This window comes from Capricornis sumatraensis, chromosome 12, assembly GCF_032405125.1.
Source record: "Capricornis sumatraensis isolate serow.1 chromosome 12, serow.2, whole genome shotgun sequence".
NCBI lineage: Eukaryota > Metazoa > Chordata > Mammalia > Artiodactyla > Bovidae > Capricornis > Capricornis sumatraensis.
Window position 1 is genome coordinate 41,603,482 of NC_091080.1, and position 25,874 is coordinate 41,629,355.

Genomic DNA, 25,874 nt, shown 5'->3' on the forward strand with positions numbered 1-25,874 from the left:
CAGCATCACCTGGAAACAACTCCCTGGCTCACTGAGACCGACCAACCAACGGACTCAGCAGCTCTGGGGGCCGGACCCAAGGAGCACCGGGTTTTAACAGGTACTCCATAGATGGAGGAGCCTGGCAGGCTACAGTCCATGGGGTCACGAAGAGTCGGACACAACTGAGCAACTTCACTTTCACTTTTCACTTTCCTGCACTGGAGAAGGAAATGGCAACCCACTCCAGTGTTCTTGCCTAGAGAATCCCAGGGACGGGGGAGCCTGGTGGGCTGCCGTCTATGGGGTCACACAGAGTTGGACACGACTGATGTGACTTAGCAGCAGCAGCCAGGTGATTCTGATGTGACTCACGGACCACTGTCCTAGAGAGAAGAATACTAACAGCACAGCAGAGTCTTCAGTAAAAAGCCAGTAAGACCGTACTAACATGACTCAAATAAACTTGTCTGAGTCCGTCCAGGCACTCTAACATATTCTGAGAGCAGGAGAAATTACCTCCAAGGAGTCAGAAGCTAACTAGGCAGGAGGACAATGGAACGGGTGAATAACCCAAGTACTATGTAACACTGCAACAAACTGCTCTTCACACTCTAATACACCAAAGGGTAGCAAATGTACTCAGGTTCAGTACAACCAGTTGAGGCCCATCAAGTTAAGTATCAGTCACAAAAGAAAAGTTAGCTGTGTCTGAAGCAACAGAAACTACAAGTTTTAGAACTCTTTCTTTGAAAAATTCCTGAGAATATAGTGTTTTGACAGCAAGAGCCATAAAGCTTATATTCAAAAATTCAAGTATGATGGAAAGCTTTATTTCCCATGATGCTAGATAAGCCAGTTACTGCAGCTGTTTTGGTAATTTCTCTAAAGTAGATACAAATGACGCAAATAAGATAATCCCCCAAAATGTATTTATATGAGATAACCAGAATCAACTTAAAATTCTGCATCCAAAGAAGTCTGGAGAATGAGTTTTCTCCAGAGAAGGCGGCAGGCCAGCTACTTAAAAAAAAAAAATGAAGTCTGGATTTTGGTGGACAGTTACAGTGGAGATAGTTTTTGGACAATTTCCAGGTTTGTCTGTAACAACTTCCCACTCAGGCTTCTCCATGCTTTCCCACTTTCAGCTGACTGAAGACCAGATGCCTAGAAGCCACTTGACCTGGGTCCTTATCTACATGGAGGAGGGCACCCCACACAACCTGAACCATCTGTCCCAGACTGTTATAAAATCAAGAAATAAATTTTTGTCATGTGAAGTCATTACATTTTGGATGGCCGTGTTCCAGCAGTTTACCTACCACATCACAACAGTAGGCAGGAAGATTATGGACCAGAGTAACTATGGCTGAGGGAGCATTCTGGTGACATTTATATTAATATCCTACTCATCTGTGCTGTGCTTAGTCACTGAACTGTGTCCGACCCTCTGGACTATAGCCCACCAGACTCCTCTGTCCATGGGATTTTCCAGCAAGAATACTTGGAGTGGGTTGCCATTTCCTTCTCTAGGGGATCTTCCTGACCCAGGGACTGAACCCCTGTTTCCTGTGTCTTCTGTATTGCAGGCAGATTCTTTACCCACTGAGCCACTGGGAACTGTTTTCTAAAAGGTACACCCCCCCCCACCCCGCAAGGGACTGTTAGTTACTAGTTATCATTTACAGAATTATCAGTCTAAAATTGGGCAATTACATCTCAAATATGGGAAGATGTTTATGAAATCATAAGAAAACGCCTCATTTCAGACATATCCAAGTGTATAAGATTCATGGCTGAAAAATCCAGGAGTAAACATGACCATCATCAACACATACTCCATACCTGAGTTTCTGCCAGTACTCACAGCTAGATTTTACACGCCTGTGTGCACAGGGGTTTAAAGGGATACACCACTGATTCCTCTCCTTTTGCTTAGACCCTGCCCACATGCCCTACTCTAGGGTAAACTGCACATCCAAAAGGCAAAAAGAGTTAAGAAAAACGATGACTTTACACGGGAATTTGATCAGTCAGGCCGAGAAGAATCGGGGAAAATTCAATCAAAGCGGCTGCCACCATTCCACTCCTTCCTAAAGAACAGAGGACTGCTCCTATCTGTACACGTTACACACAGTACATTGCTTCTGTCCACACTCACACTCTCTCTTCACTGAGTGTCTATAGTGCACCATTAAGCCAAACGGTTAGACTTTCCACAAGACCAGGGAAATAGAAACAATGATCCCTGAAGCTCCCAACCTATTTGACTCAAAGGAAATCAAAAGATTGGCTTCCAACTCCCCACCTCCAGCTAAGATCCAGCAATGTTTCTGGGCAACTACTAACATACGCTATCTCCCCACCTCTCAGTTCATTTCGAACCTCTGCAACACTTGATTCACCCCAGACCCTAAACCTTACACTGCTGAAACAAACCCTCCCCCCGACCTTGCTCCACTTGTGAGACAAAGGATTTTCTATTTACACCTACTACATCAAGGAAATCCACACACCTCTAAGAGTCCTTTGAAGTCAAGCACAAGAATCAAACGTTTCTCTCACCTTTTGCTACCTCTCATTACTGTCTTCATTTCTGTCTCTCTTTAGTGTACCTGTCTATCTCCCAGGGATCAACATGTCACAAAACAATAACAGAATTTTAGATCAGAAAGACTTTTTAAATTATATAACATTATCTTCTTATAGAAAGGAAGATGCTAAAACACAGGGATCAAACAATGTGCTGAAAGCTACACAGCTACTTTTGTAGAAGAATTGGGACCATGTTCCAAAGACAATCAAGTTCCAGTCCAGTAAAAGCAAACACCCTCCCCTCCCCTCCCCCCAAAATAAACAGCAGCAGGAGATGCTGCTGCAGTTGCATCACTGAGCCTACAGCTGACGGCAAGCCCTACCCACTCCCACTCCAGCCTTACCTCTCAGAATTAAGGAACACGTTAGTCAAAACTTAAGATGAAAACAGGAAGTCCACAATAAGAAACTCTCAAAGCTAACGGGGCACATGAACCAGGGATTCTCCAAGCAGTAGAGCAGTATCTACTGGCAGCTATTTTCAGCCTTACCTGACAGGTCTCCAAGCCAGCTGCAGCAGCCACATCCCCCTCTGCGCCATTAACGTCTTGCCTCAGTTTCCTGAAATTCCCAACTGGGAAGGAGATAGAGCCAGCAGGCACTCCCCACCCAGTTACAGTTCTACAATTCTACTGTTAGTCATCTTCCCTGGGACATCACCATCTGTAATCCACACACATGCACACACAGGGCAGCCCCCATTCAGGATGGGCTCAACAGTACAGGGCAATGGACAGGCCTTTTCCACAAAAACCTTAGGGACCCCTGACTTTTAACGGTAAACTTTTATTTTTTTAATGTAGAACACAATCCCCAATTAGAAAACCTGGACAGGTTTGAGTGATTGATTCTCTGCTGAATAGACCTGAAAAACAAAGTAGTTACAAAAAACGGAAACATGCAATTTAAAAATAATACAAATATTTTAACTGGTTTTTAAAATGTTTTAGCACCTCAAAACACATGGAGACTCTAGTTCTAATGAAGTTAAACGTTCAACAAACATACTCTGCTGCTCATGAGACTGTTCACCTACACTCTCTTGAACGTACGCAGGATTTAGAAGTTCTTCAAAGACGTTTACGGAATCATTAAAATTCACTGTAATTAAGAGATACCCGCTGATTAAAAAATCTTTTTCTGAGATAAAAATGAAGCTTAGTTAAATAAGCATTTATTAGGCACCATCTTTAGGCTGAAATTTGTGCCAGATAAGAAATGGCAGAGTCTCTTCTTAAGGAATTTGTAATATGCTTAGAAACAAGATTGATATTTAAAACAGATTAGAAGAATATTTTAATGGTAAACTGCCTCTAATGCTATTAAGTATAAAAATAATTTGTTAAAAAATCAATTCAGATGGATATATCAAAACAAACTCATGGCAAGATTACTTGACTATCCCACAAAATTCATTTAATGAAAAATAATTACAAGGAAAATCTGTTTAGTTACATCATACAAAATATGGCAATGCTTTAGAATTAAGTATTTTGTACAATTTGTATTGTCAAGTTATACTACTTAGTAAAACATAATCTAACACAATAATAGATTTTATGCATTATGTGATTTTAATGTAGAGCTTAAAATCCACAGTGAAATTTGAAATAATGAACTTAAGATATTTACCATCTGCAAAACCATAGCTTCAATCTATTAGCAACTCATTTTCCCAATGGTACATATCCTCTCCCTAGGTGAATATCAGACAGCAACACAGGTAGGTAGACATATCTACAGATTTAATTTTACTCACACTATGTTACAGCATTATGATTTATAAGAAGTTCATGACTTTTGACCTACACAATTTATTAATTTTAACAGGGTTTCCCCAGTTTCTCTCTTGTTGAGTCACATGAACAGATCAGTGTATGGATACACACATACAACTAGTCTAAAAAAATAACAGAAAGGGCTATAATGTAGGAAAGATTTTAAGTTATTCCATTCAACAAAAGGGAAAGACCTAGGACTAGTGGATAAAATAAGAGTTTAGCTCAGCAAAAGATCTAATTGTCTTTGTTAATCAAACTATTAAAACGTATACTGGGCTGCCTTGGTTAGCTAATTAATTCCTTATTATTCTAAGCGAAAAAGCAGAAGCTAGATGATAATCTCTCATGAATGCCACCTCTAAACTGGCACGAGGCTGAAACATGTAAACCCCAGAAGTTCCACCTAAACCAATGATCAAAGTCATATTATGGCATAAGTCAACTATTAATACTAGGTAACTGAAATGAATTAAGACTCTATTTATTATGATATGAAACATTATAAAGTTAATGAATCACAGAACTTTATTTTAGAATAGAACTTGAAAATTAAAAAATGGAAAAAAGATCACCTTTTGACATTATAATTGTACATTATATATATTAAAAGTTTAATATTTTTGAACAAGAATGATGGATAAATATTTATTTCCGCTTGTCTTTTCCATTCCTTTTTTCCCCATACCTTGCCCAAACCAAGTAATAAGGAATATCAGCCAATTTTATCTATCAATTTCGCACTCTTAGGAATATATGACACGATTAAGTATTTCAAAACACTGGATCTAAAAATATACTTTAAAATTTTCCTAAAATAATACAATTGAATTTTAACAAAGGAATACAATTATTTAATAATGATAGCTCTAGTATAATAATTAAATGCTTCTGTTAAAAATCACCCACGATTCACCATAATTTACAATAAAATACATTCACAGTCCAAAAACCTGCACCATTCTTATCTTGAAGGGATGAATATTTAAAAATGCTAAAAAGTGACTTCTATCTCTTTTTCTCATTTCTAAATCAATAATGGCATTTTCAAATTCAAGAATTTCCTCTACCTCTCCCAAGTGTCCACACACAATTAAGCAGAACAAGAGATGCTCAACTGTGCATTAAACCACCCCATGATATATTAAAGAACACTACCCAGAAATATATATACATTCCTGTAAATACCTCTCTTAAAATCACCTTCAAACAAATTGTGACCAAGACTGAGGTAACTAAGTTTAAAGTCTACTACCAACTCAAAATACTCAAAGGAAAAAATCTAACAGAAAATCACTCAGCAATTAGTTCACATAATAAAAATTCTTTTTCATGGCACAAAAAATTAAAGTATAAACTGTCTTCAGTATAGTCATATTTTCATTTCTAAAAGCTATTCTAAAAATGGATTGCCTAAAGCTAGTGCTCAGTGGCTCAGACCTGTCCAACTCTTTGTGACCCTATGGACCACAGCCTGTCAGGTTCTGCCGTCTATGGGATTTTCCAGGCAAGAATACCGGAGTGGGTTGCCATTTCCTCCTCCAGGGGATCTTCCTGACCCAGAGATGGAACCGGTGTCTCCTGCATCTCCTGCACTGCAAGCAGATTCTTTACCACTGAGCCATTAGGGAAGCCTAAAGCTAAACAGAAAAATTTATCTTTAAATACTACTTTAGAAGTATTCTTACTATATCATACTTGTGAAATAAAATTTTGCCAAGGGTGTGTTAAACCAGTGATTCTTGACTTTGGAAGGCTGTGAACCTCCAGGAGGACAATAAATGAAAACAGAGAAAATTGCATATTTACAAATAAAAAATATGTATATAATTGTTGTTCAGTCACTAAGTTGTGTCCGACTCTTTGCAGCATACCAAGCTTTCTTGTCCTTCACTATCTCCTGGAGTTTGCTCAAACTCATGTCCATTGTGTCAATGATGCCATCCAACTATCTGATCCCCTGTCAACCCCTTCTCCTCTTGCCCTCAATCTTTCCCAGCATCAAGGTCTTTTCCAATGAGTTGGCTTTTCCCATCAGGTGGCCAAAGTATTAGAGCTTCAATGCTAATATAACTGAAGAAGTTCTCGAAGACAATAAGTCAAGTGCCATATCCCAAATATTCTTATAATTATCTTTGTAGAAGATACTTAGAAATGTAGCTACTGTTCTCAGGTTATATGCGCAGAAAACAACTAAACCTATAGCTCCTGCATTTCTTAAAATATAAACTGTATATACAAGTCAATGGAAATTTAACATGTGCTGCATATTTTGAACACTTTTAAATACATTTTAAATTCAATTCAATTTTAATTTAAACCTATTTTAAATTTTAAATTAAAATTAATTTATTGTTAATTAATTTAAATCTATTTCAATTTAAATAACTTTTGTATAAAGTTTTACTTCTTGCATTAAAACTTTTTAAAAATACAAATTATGTTTTTAAAGTGATTAAAACAAGCTTTAAAAGAACTCAATTCACTCAGGATCTACTTTTACTCTGTTCCAGGCATTATGTTTTTTGTTCCTTACAATATGAGGAAATACAAAATCTTAACATCTACTCAACTTTGCTCAAATATTTTTACATTTTTTCATCAAAAAATGTATTTAAATATGGATTTTTTCATACATAATAAAAATGATATTGCTCTAGCTTATGTCTGAGTGCCAAAATATTTAAGGTTTCATATTTTTTAGTAAAACAGTAATTTGACATATTTTCAAGGATAATTTCTGGAATAGAAATTGAAGAAAAAGAGAAAATGAAACTTTATAACTGAAAATTATCACTAAGATGAGGAGGACCGAAGATCAATTAAATCACCACTAACACAGGTAAATGAACTCCTATGACCTTTCTTATTGTACAACCTAAAAGTGAAAATTCCAAGAACCTTTCTTAGACCTTGAAAAAAAATAGTATTTATGAGTAAGAAGTAACGGAAAACACTGAAGGGATAAAATGTTTTGCAGAAAGTACACATTTTTTTTTCCTTTGTTCATCTTCACAGTGTTACGCCATTAACTAAAAAGAGAAAATATGAAGAAATAGTAAATGTAAAACCATGATCACTCCAGTGTTTCGGGGAAATATTTTAGCCTAGTTGACTGTCATTTGATTGAAGGACAATTTTTATATAGTCAGCATGAAGAATTCAGGAATACCTTTAATAAAACATACTGACCTATTACCAGCGGTTTCAGACAGTAATTATCAATCCTTTCATTAAAAGAAGAATGACTATTTTAATGTTAGAGCTATGCAGAAGAGTTTTAAATTCATTTCATCCTAAACTGTGAAACCCAACTGGGACCAATGAAACACCTATCTACACACAAATTAATACCAACTGGAAAGCTTTAACAGTATCACAGCACTATAATTAAATGTTTTTAATATCCAAAATTCCCATTGACATTTTACATTCATCCAATACTTTAAAAGCCTAACTTTTAGCTTAAATTAGCCTGATCAAAGATGTGAACAAAATGTTTACTTATTAAACAAGGGAAGAGGTGCTGTTAGGTCAAAATAAATTGGTACTTAATTAAGAAAGCCAAAGTTTTCTGAGTGGCATATGGATTCCATGGCCATGGGTGTTTTATAAACACTGCTCAGATGTCTAGAGAACCTCTAGGAAATCTTAGCTGTACAGCTGACATGCAGCCTGTGCTCATGCAAACAGTGCAGACACACCTCAATGGGAGGCAAATCACAGGAGCATGTTACTTACAAGTAACACTTTAAGGCTACCAGGGGTATTCAATTCTGACACTGCTCTCTAAGAAAAAAGGGAAAAGGTTTACAATTTTACCTGAATCTGAAAAGAGCCAAAGAGAAGAAAAGGTAAAAAGGCATAAGCAAGGAGGAAGGAGTTGCAAGGTATATCTCAAAGCCCTGCACACAAAACTACCTTAAAAGTCTCACCAGAGAGGGATACAATTCTTAGCTTACATTTAGTTAATAAAATGATCAAACGCTCATGGTGGGGGGGGGAAGATGAGTAGGAAATGCGTGGGAAGGGAGGGAAGGAGAAATAGAGGGAGAGGTGAGGGGAAGGAGGTGTTGACAAAATCCTTGGCAACACAAGGTTACTAAGCCTCTGAATACACTTGACGCTTAACACACTAAACCTGTTCCATAAAGTTACCATTATTTTCTTTCATTCTTATTCTAAAAACAGTCCTTGATTTCAGTATCAGTATCAAAGCCAATCATTTAGCACCACTACTGATTAGATTAAGACCTGGAGACAGGACTAGTTCCAAGCTAATCCAGATGGATCTTTTGGCTTCATTTAGCATGCAGTATTTCACTTTGTTTCTGGTTTTGCTTTTTAACATTCAAGACTAAGTCATCAACGGATGATTATCCGTTAAAGGTTCTAGAAACATCATCTGGTTGGGCAGCTCAACCATTGAACAGACTTTATATAACCCACTCAGCACTTACTATGAATTCAATATACCTTACTTTTCTAATTAAGGTTCACAGCAATAGGAATGGGTAACGCTAATTATCTAAGAAAATTTACATATTTTTATAGGACTGTTTATGCTAGGAAGCAGAATACAAAATCTGCATGAATTTTTAGATAAAAGAGAAGACCTTCTAAGAAAATAGGGCTACTCTAAACTATGCCTCAGGATCCCTGATGTACAAGTGCACTTCTTCAAATTCCTCCGCTGCCATTTGGGGTAAACTTGGAATAAGTGTTGAGATGACCCCTAACCCTTCACACTGCTTTCCTGCCACTGTTTATAATACTTTACTACTACTACAGATTTATAATCAAACACCCAAAACGCAATACATCTAAACTTTAATTTAGAATGATATAAATTATTCTTTTAGAAATTTATTTCTAAAGGAGGACCTTGAAGCACATCAATATTCAAGTTTTGATGCTCTTATTCAAGTTTCTGAGTGAAATAGCATTAGCATGCTAATAAAAAAAAAGGAAATATTATGATCTGGATATTTGTTCCTCAATAACTATTTTCTCCTTTAAATTTACTTTTGTGCTTTTAAAGTTATATTTAACTTTTATTCATTAAATTTAAATTCTGCTTTAAAATTTTTAACTACACACTTGGTCTATGGTACCAAAACCTAGAACATAAAATTAATAATGTTTTCAGGTCTGGTAAACTAACAGCAAATGGTGCTTAGAGATTCGCTACCTGGAACTCACTGGAAACAGTTACTCAACTTACCTGGTGCTAATCCGGCAGCAGCAGGAGTCCCCATGGATGGGTGAGAGAACACTTGAGAGAAGGCAGACGCATGTGACTGGGACGTGTTACTCAGCCTGGAGGTTGATCCTCCTTTGGGAATAAACTCACTTGCAGTAGGATTTGGTGTCTATTTGAAAATTAAATATAGTAAGTTAACACATTTGAAGCCCAAAAAAAAGACACTGAATTTACTAGGTATTATTCCACAGTACTCTATTTACCAAGTAAAATATTTTACTGAAAGGATTTCCAAGGCTTTTTAGTTTCCACATTTTGGACTGGGATAATTAAATTTCTGGAAGAAAAATTTTCCATCAAATTTGAAGGTTTTAATCATTTCACTTGGGGAATTTAACTTTGAAACAAGAAAATCTGCCTTTATTGTCAAATATACATCATTATCCAACCATCCTAATACTATATTTTAGAGAACTGGGAAGTTAAAACTACCTCAAAACTGAGCAAAAAGTTTCAAATTTAATATCTTTAAACCACTTCTACCAGGATAAAGGTCAAAACTGCCTTTATTCCAAAATTAATCACTTCCTCCTTTATAAGCACTTAAGACATCTCCCCAATAATATGGTGCCACTAGCTAAGTAACAGTAAAAATGAGAAAAACAGTTAAATATAAGGCAAACGTGAGAGGAATCAAGATATAAGAAAAACATAATAGAGGCCCCAATGTCTGCAAAGTATTGCATGTAACTTCCGCTTTATTAAAAATATTTTACAATGAGATTACATGAGAAAACTTTTCTCCCAGTTGTACAAAGGCACACTGTATCTAGTTAAGCAGCGTGGTGCCTTTGGGATTAAGAACTACTAGGACATTATGAAACTGTAACTCAAATCCATAAATGGTCTATATTTCATCCATCTGAAACAAATGAATATCCTAAATATTTTTCAGAAATAGTGATCCACATGTTTAAGTACAATGAAGATTCAATGATCATTGACATATTGATATTTGAATTCAACTTCCAAAAGAGTTAACCAAAGAGATAATTTAGTATGTTCATACTTCAGCCCGCATTTTCAGTGTGTATACACACACACACATATATATATAAATACACACACACACATATACAAACTAAATTTAAAACACACTGAATCACCATGAAAAAAATTAATCACTTAAAATATTTCAGAATTGATCATTAGAATGGAAAAATGTATTTCCATAGAAGGCATAAAATAAAAAGATGGACTAATCACTGTACAATCCAAGGACAACTTCCTTATTTGAAATGAATGACATTTAAAATTGCCAAGAGAGTTCAAAATACCAGATTTGGAAAACAGCAAGTCTACAAGGCTAACTTCATTGTAAACTCTAAAGCAAATGATATTTTACTAGTTATATTCCAGCAAAAATTAAATACAAAGTGATAAAGTACAGAAAAAATGCTAACTTTTTATTAAAATATACTAGATAAAGCCAGACACGAGTGAAGCAATTTAGCAGCAGCAGCAGATACACAGAGAACTTCTTTTACTGCCTTATCTAAAATGTGAAATTGTGAAGAAAAAAAAAAGAATCTGAACTGAATCAAAATATATTTTCCAAAGGAAAAAAAAGTCCTCTCCTGTCAGTTATGTCTATTTTAAAATCTTCCAAATGCTCAAGTTTTCAAAAACACTGGCATCTTCTTTAAAAGTGTGGCCAATGAGCCCATGCATTTTACTGACATAGTAATCCCTAGATATAAATGATTATCAACAGGATCACTTCAGAGCTAAATTAGTGTGCACCAGTGAGTGCTAAAACTATTTTAGAAGAAGAAAGTAAAAAAATCAATCAGGTCACTTGGTTACAAGAGCTCAAAACACCTAGGAGAGATGGGGATTTGAGGATTACAAAATTACTAGGAAACAGTAAATTTAGATAAAGAAAGTTAAAGCTAATCTAATCCTGACACACAGAGATTATCTAGTTTCCATTTCATTCATACCATATGTTTACCATGAACAGGAGTCTAATTACAAAGCTGAGTTTCTGTAAATCAAATATATTTTAAATTCATCTGAAAGACTATTTTTAAGGGATCCTATAAAGGAGAAAAAGGAGAGGAGTCTGTTTTACTTTCTCCAAATAAATTATATATGAAATGTCATTATAACAAATTATAGAGGGCCTTCAAATGTATTACAATAGAGATTATTAAAATTAACTATGAAAATTTATACTAAACTGCAACTTTTAGGGATTCAACAACCAAAGATCCAAAAAACTCACCTGCAGTGAATTTTACTTAAAAAGTAAAAAGAAGGACCTAAAGACCTCCCTCCTTTTTTTCCCTGATTTAAGATTGCAAGGCATTTATTTCTCTTGGGTAGGTGGTTTTCGAGTTTATTTCAGATGAGTTTATTTGAGATGTGAGAAAAGGTTAAAGGATTTAAATGGCAGAAAAAAGAATTACACAGTAGGTGTAACACACACACACAAAAACCAAAATCTAGGAATGAGAGCAGAGCTACTATTATTAACAGATAATACAAATTCCTCTAGCCAGATTAGAAAACTATCAAAAATACTTAGTAAGAAATTACTGTAGCAAGGAGAATACTTTTTCAAGATAAAATTAGTTAAAATAATAAGTGCAATAAAAAGGTGCATTCTTAAAACCACTTTAATATAACTGGTTTATAACAGAAATAAGTTTTATAAAATACCAAAATAGCATAGGCACACACCTTTAACATATTAAAAAGAATACTTTTTTAGAGCTAAGGCAAAACTGGTAACTAAAACTAGTATCTTGTTAAAATGTAATCTCTGTTAACCAGAAAATAAGCAATTTATTTCAGCTTTAGGAAGTGAAGGTTATATGCAAAAGAAGACTCAAGGACTTGGGTTATATAAATTTGTCTAACTTCAACAACACTAAAGAGAATGGCATAAATGCAAAGCATAATAGTGGGGAAAAAAATCAAGGTTTTATTATTCCTTCCCTATGAGTTAGACAAGCCTGTCATAACTCTCCAAACGTGCTCCTATTATATTAAACTTGTGGGTTTTCTAACATATATTTCCATTCATAATTTATAATTTCTATTCATATTTTAAATCCTAATTTTCATTCATATCTTACACAGCTCTAAGTGTACATTTGAGGAGGAAAAAAAAATCAACGTTTATATAAGTCAAATAGCAAACATTCACACAGTGAGAATTTATCAATAGAGTTTTGGGTTCTCACACACTTAAATTTACACTGCAATTGTCACACCCAAAACAACCAAGTGCATTTAGTGAATTCTTCAAACTGGGACCACCCAACATCTGGATATGACCCCTGCCTATACTCTCCAGACGGAAGTATACGAAGAGGCCTGACCTTTAGCTTGAAAAGCACTGTTGTAGTTATTAGCATTATATATATTTTAAATGAAATAATAATTAATGCTTCAATTCACAGATCCCAACCAAAATGATAGAATATGTCTTATTTTACAAATGACGGATAAAGTTATCTTTGTTTTTTAACAAATGAAGCAATTCTTTTTTTAATTTGGCTGTGCCAAGTCCTAGTTGTGGAATGTGAACTCTGGATTGCAGCATCCGAACCCTAGGGTGTGGCATACAAACTCTTGGTTGTAGCATGTGGGATCTAGTTCCCTGACCAGGGATTAACCCAGGCCTCCTGCATTGGGAGCTCAGAATCTTAACCACTGGATCACCAGGGAAGTCCCACAAATGAAGTAATTTTTGGATGATGTTTCTAGTTTATAAGTTTATGCTTTCCTACTATCATATTATTTCATGGAAACTGTTCCTTTTAAAGTATAATTCAGTATTTAATAGTCTGTTGCACTCCACTACAAACAAGAGTACTTACTAAGAACACAATAAATTAGTCTCATGAATTAAGAGAATAATTTAATAAACAGTGCAACAATAAAAAGTTCAGCCATTAATTTTTTTTATTAGAATGACAGGAAGAGGTTTATACTGAATAAAAACACAACATAAAATATCACTTAATATTTCACTGCAAACCTGCCAAAAGATCTGTTGAAAAAAGAAAGTTGTCTTAAGGTGATGTGATGAATGATTGAGAAATCACCACTATTTCTGAATACGGTCAGGCTTTTTAAAAACACAATAAACTCATAAAACTGTAAAATGCCTTCCACAGTGCTGCTCCTTGTAATGAGCTCCATTTGCTTTACTACTTATTGGCTTCATAAGCTCCTCTCAGTAATCTTTCTGCTCTCCGAATGAAATATAAATGAACTGGTTAAGTTTCTTAACAGCTTTATTTAGATATAATCGACATAGAATAAATCACACATATTTCAGAGTAAACTCTGTTAATTCTTAACATAGGTGGACCATCATGTCAACAGCTTTATTTAAATATAATCAACACAGAATAAATCACACATATTTCAGGGTAAACTCTGTTATAGGTGGACCACCATTACCCAAATCAAGGAGGACTACATCCATCATGCCCAAAAGTTCCCATAAGTCTATATGAAACTGATCCCTCCTGTTCCTCTCTGCTCTGCTGCTCTGAACTCCAGGGAACCTCTGATAAGCTTTTTGTCACTATAGCTTTTTGTCTGTATGTTCTAGAATTTAGTATGAATGAATCTTACATATGTACATATGTACTCGGTTTTTTACTACCTTCTCTCACTTTGCATCATTAAGATTCATCCTTTTTATGCTTTCTTTGGATTTAATTTGTTCTCCTCTTTCTAGTTTCTTAAGCTGAGATCACTCTTTCTAGAACCTTTCCAACAGAGGCATTTAGTGCTATAAATTTCCCTCCCATTACTGCTTCAATGATATTCCACACCAGGTGGCATGTTTTTATTTTCATTCAATTCAAAACACTTTAAAATTTCCCTTCCTAATTCTTCTTTGACACATGTCAAAGAAGTGTGTTATTCAGTCTCTGGATACTTGAAGATTCTCCAAAGATCTGTTGGTCATGGTGGTGGCTTAGTCACAAAATCGTGTCCAACTCTTGGGACCCCATGGACGGCAGCCCACCAGGCTCCTCTGTGCATGAGGTTCTCCAGGCAAGAATACTGGAGTGGGAAGGGGATCTTCCTGACCCAGGAAATGAACCCAGGTCTCCTGCATTGCAGGCAGATTCTTTCCCAACTGAGCTATAAGGAAAGCCCCCAAATGTCTGTAACTTGCTTCTAATTTAATTCTACTGTGGTCAGAGAACACATTAGCACGACCTGAACCCTTTAGAATTCACTGAGATTTGTTCCAACTGGTTGTTCTATCTTGGTTAACATTCTGTGGTCACCTGAAAAGAATATTCATCATGCTGTTGCTGCACAGAGCACCCTACAAAGAAACTAATAGAGTTGTCCAAGTCTCCCATTTTCTTCCTCATTTTCTTCCTCTTCCATTATTGACAGAGAACTGAAGTCTCTACCATTATCTATTACAGATTTGACAGTACACATACGTAACCTACCACTGCCTATCTTAGTCCGCTAGGGCCACAACAGAACAGCACACACTGAGCGGCCTGAACAACAGAAACTTATCTTCCCACAATTCTAGAAAACGAGAGTCCAAGATGAAGGAGCCAAGAGCGTCGGTTTATTCTGAGGCCACTCTGCTTGGCTTTCAGAAAGCCATCCTTTCACGTGTCCTCACTACGACAAGTGTTTCCTCTGTGTGTATGAAAGCCTGGTACTTCTGCATCTACTTACAAGAACACCAATCATACTAGATTGCAGCCCATCCCTACAACCACATTTAACCTTACTTAAATCTTTAAAAGCCCATTTCCAAATACTGTCACATTAAGAGAACTTAAAAAAAAAAAAGAGTGAGGGCTTAAACGTGAGAATTTGGGGAAGACATGATTCTGTAGATAACAACTACTTAACACTTTTGAGTTTTAAACTACTTCAGATATAGTATAACATGGTAACAATATTAAACTTCCACTTCTCCCCTCCCAGACTCTGCTATAATCATCATGTATTTTACTTCTACATATGCCATAAACCCTACAGTACACTATTACCATTTTTGCTTTCAATGGTCAATTATCTTTCAAAGAGACTTACAGAATAAGGGGCAAGTTCCTTACATTTACTTATGTAGTTACTATTCCCAGTTCTCTTCATTTCTTTGTACAGATCCAGATTGCACAGAGTTTTCTTCCTTCTATCCAAAGTACTGGGTTGGAGAATAAAGTCATTTGAGATGTTCCATAAAAGGAAAAACTGAGTGAACTTTTTGGCCAACCCAATACTTTAATGTCTACTAAAGTACACATCTATTGCTGGTGAATCTTTTCAACTCTTGCATGTTTAAAAAGGTACTTACTTTACTTTTTAAGAAATTGTAATTTTGAAGTAATTCCGTCTTTCCCCAAAGATATCATCCTACATAACCAGAGTGTATTTTCAAAATCATAAAATTAACAATGTGTAACTGTGGAAAGTGTAACTAAACTGCACATTTTATTCAAAATTTCACATGTCTTTAAATGCACTCATGGAACTGCACTCTCGTATTTTTCCCATGAACAGAATTCTAAGTTGACTTTTTTTAAATCTTCCTGTATTTTAATTGCTCCACTGTCTTATGGCTCACATTGTTTCCAACAGGAAATATGCTGTTATTTATATCTTTATTCCTCAAAAATGAGTATCTTTTCCCCTCTGGCTGCTTATTTGGTGTGCCTTAGTGCAGTTTCCCGTCTCCCATGTTTGTTTTGTGCCTGTGTCCACTGAGCTCATGGATCCATAGGCTTACCATTTTCATCCAATTTGGAAAATATCTGCCCACCAGTCCTTTTTTTACTTTGGGCCCACTATTTCTTAAAGTATCTTTTCTGCGTGCCCTATCCTGCTTCACGGAGTAAAAAAAGTGTGTCAGGCCTCATGTTCTCCCATGGCTCACTTTTTCTCTGTTTTTTGGACAATTTCTAGCACTATGTCTTTCAGTTCACTAATCTTTTCTTATATAATATTCAATCTGTCATTAATTACATCAAATATATTTTTCATTTCAGATACTGTAGTTTTTAACTTTAGAAGTATGATTTTAATTTTTTAAAATGTTTTTCATGTCTGTACTAACATGTTTAATCTTTTCCCCAGTTTCCTGAACACATGGAATATAGTTATAAAATTCTTTTGATATACTTATAAACTTTTATGTATTATGATTTTGATTTCTCAAATTTTGTTGTGCTTTCTACTAAACAGATAAATTATTTCACAACCATCCTTTTGATAATGCAGGTATCTTTGAAGCATCAAGTCATGGAGCCTACTTCATCCACCCATGTCACTGTCAGAACCCCAGTCTAGGCCACCATCATTCCAATGAACCAACCTGACTCCAATCTTGCTCAATTCCAGTTCATTTTCTACTTTCAGCCAGGATAAAAAAAAGTATAGAAAAGCAGAAAAAGAAAAGAAAAGGGGGAAAACGAAGGAAAAATGGGAAGAAAGAAAGAGAAGGAAAGTTTTATTAATAACTTAACTGCTGAAATCCAATCAGGCTGAACAGGTAAAGACTCCACAATCTTTGACTGAATTAAATCATTAAAAGAGAAACTGAGATAAAATGTTGATATTAATCTCAGCCATATCTACTTTTCTCAAGAACCTATGAAACTCCAGGAGATAGTGAAGGACAGACAGGGAAGCCTGGCATACTGCAGTCCGTGGGGTCGGAAAGAGTCAGACACAACTTGGCAACTGAACATCATCGTCATGATTCCAATTGCCCATCTTTACTATTCTTCCCTCCTTAGCGTGACAAAGGGGCCCAAGTGGAACTAATTCAAAAGATTAATGCCTAAGGTAGAAGGGAGTGTATGTGTGTGTTGCAGGGCACAGAACAATGAATTAGGTGGAAAGGTAGAAGAGAGGATACTCATAAAGAGAGCAAAAGGCAAAAATAGGCAAGAATTTTGCCTTGATAAAATTATCTAAAAGGTATAAAAAGATGAGACCTATAGACATAAAGAGCAGCACTATTCAGAGCTATTTTTACCTGTCTTCAGTGTTCATAAATAACACAGGAGAAAGAGGAACAGGGTGAGACAGAAAAGAGAAGTCAAATGGCTAATCCATGTCCACATTTCTACACTTTTTTTTTTTTGGCCTTAATGGATTATTCCTCCATATTTCAAGCATATCCAAATATGGTCAATTTAAAATTTATCAAAATAAACTCAACTTCTGGGTGATTCAGAAACTGATCTACTTAAGAAGAGTCAAGTTGCATCTTTTAAGTTAGAATTTAACATATAACACTACTACTATTGTGAAAAATAATCTAGAGTCACAATTTACAAATTTCCTGAAGGAAACTGGGCCTCTGATAAAAGACCTCAATAGAGGAAATATGATCTTCTAAATAAGTCAGATTCAAATTGGTGGGGACAGTGAAGGACAGTTGGTTACTAGTGGCTCTAAGAAATTCACACCATTCTTCTTTTAAGTTCTCTTACTAATAATTTGACTAGCTTAAGGGGAAAGTTGCTAAAGAATCTGCCTGCAATGCAGGAGACCTGGGTTAGACTCCTGGGTCGGGAAGATCCCCTGGAGAAAGAAATGGCAACCCACTCTAGTATTCTTGCCTGGAGAATTCCATGGACAGAGAAGCCTGGCAGTCTACAGCCCATGCGGTCGCAAAGAGTCGGACACGACTTAGCGACTAAACCACCACCTCCACCACCAAAGGGAAAGTAGCAGGTGTATGTCAGAACCTCAACTAGTAATAAGCCTTATGTATGAGGGAGTTAAATAAAAAAATTTCCATGAATCAGCTTACAGTCATTCTCCCTATGTAAGAGTGTGAAACTACAGGCACATAGGTTTCCAAAGGGGCTCATCAGTTCATCTTTCACAATGTCTATCAGAAATGGTTAACACTGTTCTTGAGAATAGTTTGATACTATGAATCAAAATAAAACACAAACATACTCTGACCTAGTATTCCCACATCTAGGAATTTAGGCAAAGGAAAAAAAATCACACAAGCAGAAAAGATCCCAGTTAACACATTTTAAAAAATGATTTTGAAAAGGGGGTGGGGGGAGGTATAACTAAAATGTCTCTCAAAAAAGGATCTAATTATGTACATTATGATACATATGGATTATGGTACCCATGTGTGCAACCATTAAGTCATAGGAAGTGATACATTTACCATGAAAAGAAGCCCATACCACTATTGAGAAAAGCTAAATAAAATTAGGCTACAATATAACAATTATGCTAAGTTGCTATTTGTAAAATGGTACACATATGCCTAAGAGAAAGGCCAAGGGAGGGTGAAGGAAGGGAGGATGTTTCTATGTGCATGGGAACAGGTGTATTAAAGGATTCTAACAATAAATGTTCACTAAAATGATAAAAGAGATTGTATCTCTAGGTGGTGAGGAAACTTGGGACATTTTTGCTTCCTCCTTTGTACTTCTCTGTAGTATCTGAAGTTTTTTCAATAAGCATATATAATTTTTACAAAAACGTTTTAAGAAAGTTTAAGAGTTATAAATTATGAAGCCACATATATCATTTCCTTTTCTTTACATATCATCTCTGAATCTTCAGAATTCACAGAGAATATGCAATATTCAAATTGAGACCAGGAGAACCAACGGATATTAAAAAGCAAAATCTTCATCTGGAGGACAGTAGGCATTTAAAGACAAAAATGAATAAAACGTTCCTCTTCCATTACATCATTTACTCATCAAAGTTCTCCAATGACAGTGATCATTAATCAACACAGAGGCATTCTCAATATTCTACCTAGTTAATTCTTAATACTACTCTTCCTGTTTGTCAACTGTCTCAATAAAGTTGGAAAAAAAGCATTCTCCCCTAAAAGAGACAAAAATGTCCACTTGGGTCAGTTAATGAGCAGTCCAGAAGAGAGTGAGACCATCACCACATTCCATGGAGGCAGTAATTACTCTACACAGCTATAACCATCTTGTGCACCTACGTACATCTTCTATCCAGGACTCTGTAACAGTAAAATCTGTCATGTTTCATAGTAAGATTTACTTAAGAGGCATTCTCTCTAACCAAGAATCCTGCCATATTTAATAACAAAATTTAACATATATTAATATTTAAAGACTTTTCAAAGATTTTTCCGTAATAGTATTTTATGTCATGAATCTATATACTTATCTCACCAGATAATCTTTAATCCAGGTTAATTCATTCAGTCAGCTGAATAATAAAAGACACGACACTGTGCTGGGCACTGTATGAGGCACTGTAGAGAACAAAATACCTGAAATATAGGCACTATGTTCTAGAAGTTCACAGGCTGGCATTTCACAGGTACAGAATATACCCAGAACCCAACACTCACAAGAGCTCAGAACATCCATGTATCTAAAAAGACACTAAGTACCTACAGAATGCCATTCACTGCTAGCCTGTAAGTTACACATACACTGATGACCATGATGTGAAGTGCTATGGAAAAAAGCACAAATGCTTCATGCTGTCTAATTAGGTCCTAAGACCATGCATTTCAGTCGAATCTTAAAAGACAAGTTTGCTGAGTCAAGATAGCGGGCATACACAGAAAGCAGAGAGCATGTTCGAAGGCAGAGGTGGGAAGCGCATGCTTCTCTCCATGGCACCACAACCAGTTCAGGAGGTCTGCAGGGGTGACCTACCTTTCTGAGAGATTCTGATCGGACAAGAAACAAGATCAGATAGTCACCCAGGTAGTGCTTTGAAAGAAAAGACCAGAATCAGGAAACCAAGTAAGAGATTACAACAGTAACAATCCAGGTAAGAAGTGAAAGTGAGCCTAAACTGTACCGTGGAGACACTAACAGGGAAGAGAATTTCAAAGCACCACAAATCAACAGACCTTAGTGGCCAAAGAAAGTGGGAGTTATGAAGAGAGAAGAATCGAGGAGAGCTCACAAATTAGACAACTGGGTGATATCAACAATCAAGACAGAGCAGACAGTGTGTACACATGTGTGTGAGTGCAAGAACAGGTGTGAAGGAAAAGATTTAAAAGTATTCAATTTAGACTCAGTGACTGTTCAGTGTTACACTATAGAGATGAGGATGTTCAGAAGCAGCTAATATTCACCATAAGTGCAGAGGACTGAGAGGAAACAAACATACACATCCATGAGTCAGGTGTGACGGAGGCACTGGAGATCGCCATGTGCAGAGAAAGGAAGAGGGTCAAGAAAAGAAAGACAGAGCCTGGGAGAGCTCCTGAGGGCATGGCAAAGGACACGAGGTCCCTGGAAGCCACTAATAAAGGACAGTCTCAGAGCGGAGACGACGACAGTTGCAAGGAAAGAGAATGAATGACAATGTCAGATGTGGCAGAGGTCAAGTAAGTGCTGTGACTTTTGGTCACTATATACACATCAAAAAAGTCTCAATAGTGATAAAAGGGAAAGATAAAACACTGAGAATTAAGGGATGAATGCAAGGTGAAAAAGTAACAGCAGTCAGTAGGAAGCAGCTCTCAAACTCTTGGAAAAGGCAAAGGCACCCCATTCCAGGACTCTTGCCTGGAAAATCTCATGGATGGAGGAGCCTGGTGGGCTGCAGTTCATGGGGTTGCTAGGAGTTGGACACGACTGAGCGACTTCACTTTCACTTTTCACTCTGATGCATTGGAGAAGAAAATGGCAACCCACTCCAGTGTTCTTGCCTGGAGAATCCCAGGGACAGCGGAGCCTGGTGGGCTGCCGTCTATAGGGTCACACAGAGTCGGACACAACTGAAGCGACTTAGCAGCAGCAGCAGCTCTCAAACTCTATCACACAGTTTCCCAAACGTACTGACAACAGAGTATTTCCTCATGTAGCATTCCTTGGTCCTGGAAGACCAAGCTGGGAAAAAATCAATGTCAAGAAATCACTGTCTAAAACTGAACAGGGATAAATAATGAAATAAATTGCTAAGGGGGCTAAAGACAGTTTCTGAAGGATACAGTCAAGGAACACTTGTTTCTCTATAACAAAAGGAAAAATTGTAAGAAAGGGTATAAGTGAAAGTGTTTTCCGTAGGTAGAAAGCCAACATACGAAGCAATTCACTCTCAATGACCTCTTTTTTCCCTTCTCTGAAGAACACAAGTCATTTATTCGAAAGTGATAGAGAGGATGAATGGGTGTGAGGTGAATGATAAAGGTTTAGAATAGCAGCTGAAGAGAAGAGGAGGAAAAAAGAAGAGGATCTGGGATGGGCTATGGGTCAGAAAGCAGAACATATACAGTCATGTCATTTCAGCTGTCCCACAGTTCTATAACTTTTCAAAGTCCTGAGGAATCCTGATTAGATAGACTGAAGCCTCACTCTTATAAATTCCAATCCACTCCATCTAAAGCCCAAAGAATCCCATTTTCTGGGCATGAGACTAGAAATCTCCTGAAATAACATCAAACTAGGTAACTAAAGATTGAAGCACATGCAGTGAGTTACCAAACCTCTCTGGGTTGTAAAAGCATCAGTAACAAGCAACTAGAATTCACAATAGAACTTCAGGGCCAAGAGATTTTAATGTGAGCATTCTTACAAACTAAATACAAGAAATAAATACCATTCAATCTGACCACAAGGGGAAAAACACCATCAAAATAAACACTGACAAGTATGAATCTACTAATACACCCAACAGTCCCACAGTTTTCATTCATTTCCATCACTTCAGGGGTAAAGTTAAAATAACAATATTAATAATCTTTGATTCATAACTCCACTATTTCCAAAAGTCAAAGACAAAATGATTATGACTTTATGTAACACATCATTACTTTAAGGTAAATCTTAGCATGCAATACCCTGAGAAGTTGATAAAATCACGCCTTTCCCATCCTTTCATTCAAGTTGACATCTAATAACATAAAGGCTGAACACACTGTTACCCTTCAAAAAAGCATTTTTAAAGGAATTACTTTAACTATTCAAGTGTATCAGCATCAAAATGAGAGCTCCTAAAAGACACAATGTCACACCCTCTTTCCATATGTACCATAAGGCCATGCACATCTGAATATAAATGACAAATACCACCATAAATAAATAGAAACAAACACCAAATTTAGAGTGATGAGGTCAAACTGGAGGAATGAACACTTATTTAATATCTAGTATACAAACAATAGATTCAAACAGAAATTTGAATCCTCACAACAATTCTATAAGGTAAGTGATAAAATATTTCAATCCTGAACAATGGCCTTTGAACTGTGTAATCATAGTGCAAATGAAAAAAATCTCGATTTCACATACAGACTGGTCAGGCAGAGGAATGGGCAATCACCCTGGACAGAGACTAAGGAAAGATGACAGTGAACTTGCACTTCAGTGAAATAAACAACTGCTGATGCCGAGTCTCGGGTGACCCTCCATCTATAACACCTGTTTGGTATTCAAGCTGAGGCCATAAGAAAAACACAAAACAGAGCTTTGTCACTTAACAACACTGTCAAGAAGTAAGACTACTACCAGGTTGGAAGACTGAAAAATATCATGAATATACCAATAATGTTAAATTTTTAATTAAAAAAAAAGATCCTTTAAGATAGTAAAAGAAATCACCACCCTATGTTTTAAATCAATTATGATAATTAAATTGAATATTAACATATGGTGGCTATAAATCCCAGACAACCTATGATCAATTTTTAAAAATACATAAAATTCTCAAACTACTACAAATGTCACATATTGCCTAAGAAAGGAAAATTAAATGTGACATTTAGAAACAAGCAGAATACCTTAAGGGTACAAAAATAAACATATGCCTAATCACACATAATTCAGTTGGAAAAGACAAACAGGTGAAGAAGTTTAAAACAGAATGAAACAGCAGTTAAATAACATGAAGTACTGTGAGAACAGTTAGAAAAAAAATTTTTTAACGTGTTTGAGCAAGTATTTACAAAAAAGGTAGCATTTGAGATACTCTCAAAGGAAAAGGGAGGAAAGTTTTTTTAGGCTCAACTAACGGCAATACAGAGATAAAAAGGAACTGAGAACTGGCTGTATATTTTGTATTATATGAGGTATGAAAGATTTCATATGATTAGAATTTTAGTGTATGTGGACAGTAAAGAGTGATAGCCCTAGAAAGACAGAATAGATCCTGAAGGGATTTTAAAAAATTATCCAGAAAATACACTTAGGGTATTAAGCTATGTTAGCTGTGTTAAAGTTAAAAAAAAAAAAAAGGCAAGGAAGAAAAAGATACTGTGGAACTTCAAGGAATGGGGATTACAGGCAGACAACATAGCAGGAAAATAACAAGACTTAAAATTTAATAGATCTGGGCGAGAATCCCAGCTTTATCACTTCCAATAAAAACAATAAGCCTTTTCTAAATTGCAATTTACATATTTTTTTAATGGGGGATAATATGTCATTATTGTGGTAAAGCCTTAATATGATGGCAAATGTAAATTGTCCAATGTATCATCTTTCTATTACTGGGTAGTCAAACCTCAGGAGTCTCCTTATAATAAATGATAGAAATGGGAAATGACAGGGTAGAAATGAAGCTATGTACTCTCAATGACTGGGATGATGATAAAGTCACTGACTCAAGAAGGAATATAGAGAGAATATAAAGCAGCAGCATATGTGAAGAAGAAAAAAACACACTCGGTTTTAGGCAGGCCAAATCTGCAGTGACAGAGGGGTACACCTCTATATGCAAAGACACCAGAAGGCACCAAGATGTGGGTCTTGAACCGAGAAGTCCAGTTATAATACAAATAAAAATTTAAGAATCTTAGACATACAGGGCAGAGCAAAGAACAAATGAGCCGAGAACAGGAGCTCATAAGGAGCAGGGATGAAAGAGAGTCAAATGTGCACAAGGGAAAGAGGTTGAAATGAAAAGGTGGCCTGCAGTACAAAGTACCGGGTGAGACCGCTGGGTGTGATGATTAAGGAGACCTCTGAAACTCTGAGGGTGTCTTGATGCTTTCTGGTATCTTTGCATGTAGATGTGTATCTCTCTGTCACTGTAGATTTGGCCCGCCTACAACAGAGTATTTTCCTCTTCTACACATATAAAACTTTATGGCAAAATTTTGATCACACCAAACTACAAGCACAGAAGGAATAAATGGGTTTTAAAGAAATCAGAGAAAAGACTAGACTATTTCAACTCCACAGAAGCAGTAGTGGAGATCAGATAGATATTGTCAATATTTCAAACAGCAATGTGAAAAATAAATATAGCCTCCATCATAGCTACCTATTAGCTACCTCCACAGTATAAGAAATTTTCAGTTTCTTTGATCCCCTAGTTAGTATAATCTGTATTTTAGAAGAATCACTGTTTCACAAATGTCGTGTGTTCAGTAGAGTCTTTCATATCACAAGATTCCTGGTAGAAAATAAAAGATATAAGTAGCAAAAGGCTGGAAAATCACAGGACTTGCACTGGAGAACAAATGCAATTATGAATGATTCAGGTAGAAACTTTCAGAGGAAGTTTTTGTTGTCATTTTAGGTTTTTGTTTGGTTTGGTTTTTTGTTTTGTTTTCAGAAGTAAAAAAAACTTCTTTTTCCAAAATTTGTCTTCCAAAAAGATGTTGGGTCAAGATTAAGAAATCAATGTAAAGAAATATCTAAAGTTCCAGACAGAAAGGCAGTGAGGTGAACTGTCACCGAGAAAAAAGAAGATGAATCATGAGGGGAAAAAAGACCGACCTTACAAATACGGGAGAGTCACACATGAGCTACATTCCGTGCCTACACGCAGTAGAGCTAGAACTATGGTACACAAATGTGAGAAGATTCTGAAGCCTGACACACACGGCTTCAAACTTCTGCTTCTCCACTGACCATAGTTTAACCTTAATATTACTTAGCTTCTCTAAAAATGTTTCTTAACAGTAACAACTGTCTAATAAGAGACCAAAAGAGACAAAATACGTAAGGAGCTTAGTGCAGTGTCTGGCACAAGGTAACCATTTAAGAAACACAACTATAATACTAAAATAAAATACAGATAAATATTTTTCTGACCTTAGGATTGGAAGACTTAAACTTTGAAAGAAAGGAAACAAATGAAACAGGGAAGATGAATATATCTATACTTTAAAGATTTTTATATGTGAAAAATCTAAACTACCTAAAAGTAAACAAACATACAAAATTAAAAAGAATCCACATAGAACTGATTTAAGCTACTTTTCCTATAGAACAAAAAAGATAAACACTCCAATGGAGAAGAAAACTTCACTGACATACTCTCTGCTCTGAATAAACAGTACCAGGTACCCAATCTAGGAATGCACAAAGACA

At 36.1% G+C, this 25,874-nt stretch overlaps 1 protein-coding gene across 1 annotated transcript in view; it reads right to left on the bottom strand.

Annotated features, from left to right (window-relative positions):
• The window catches only part of PAN3 (poly(A) specific ribonuclease subunit PAN3), a 122,123-nt gene that overhangs the window by 51,558 nt on the left and 44,691 nt on the right, over window positions 1–25,874 (bottom strand). Inside the window, exon 6 of the mRNA XM_068984341.1 lies at window positions 9,577–9,724. Within this exon, the coding sequence (XP_068840442.1) occupies window positions 9,577–9,724 (148 nt within the window). The remainder of the gene's footprint in view (window positions 1–9,576; window positions 9,725–25,874) is intronic.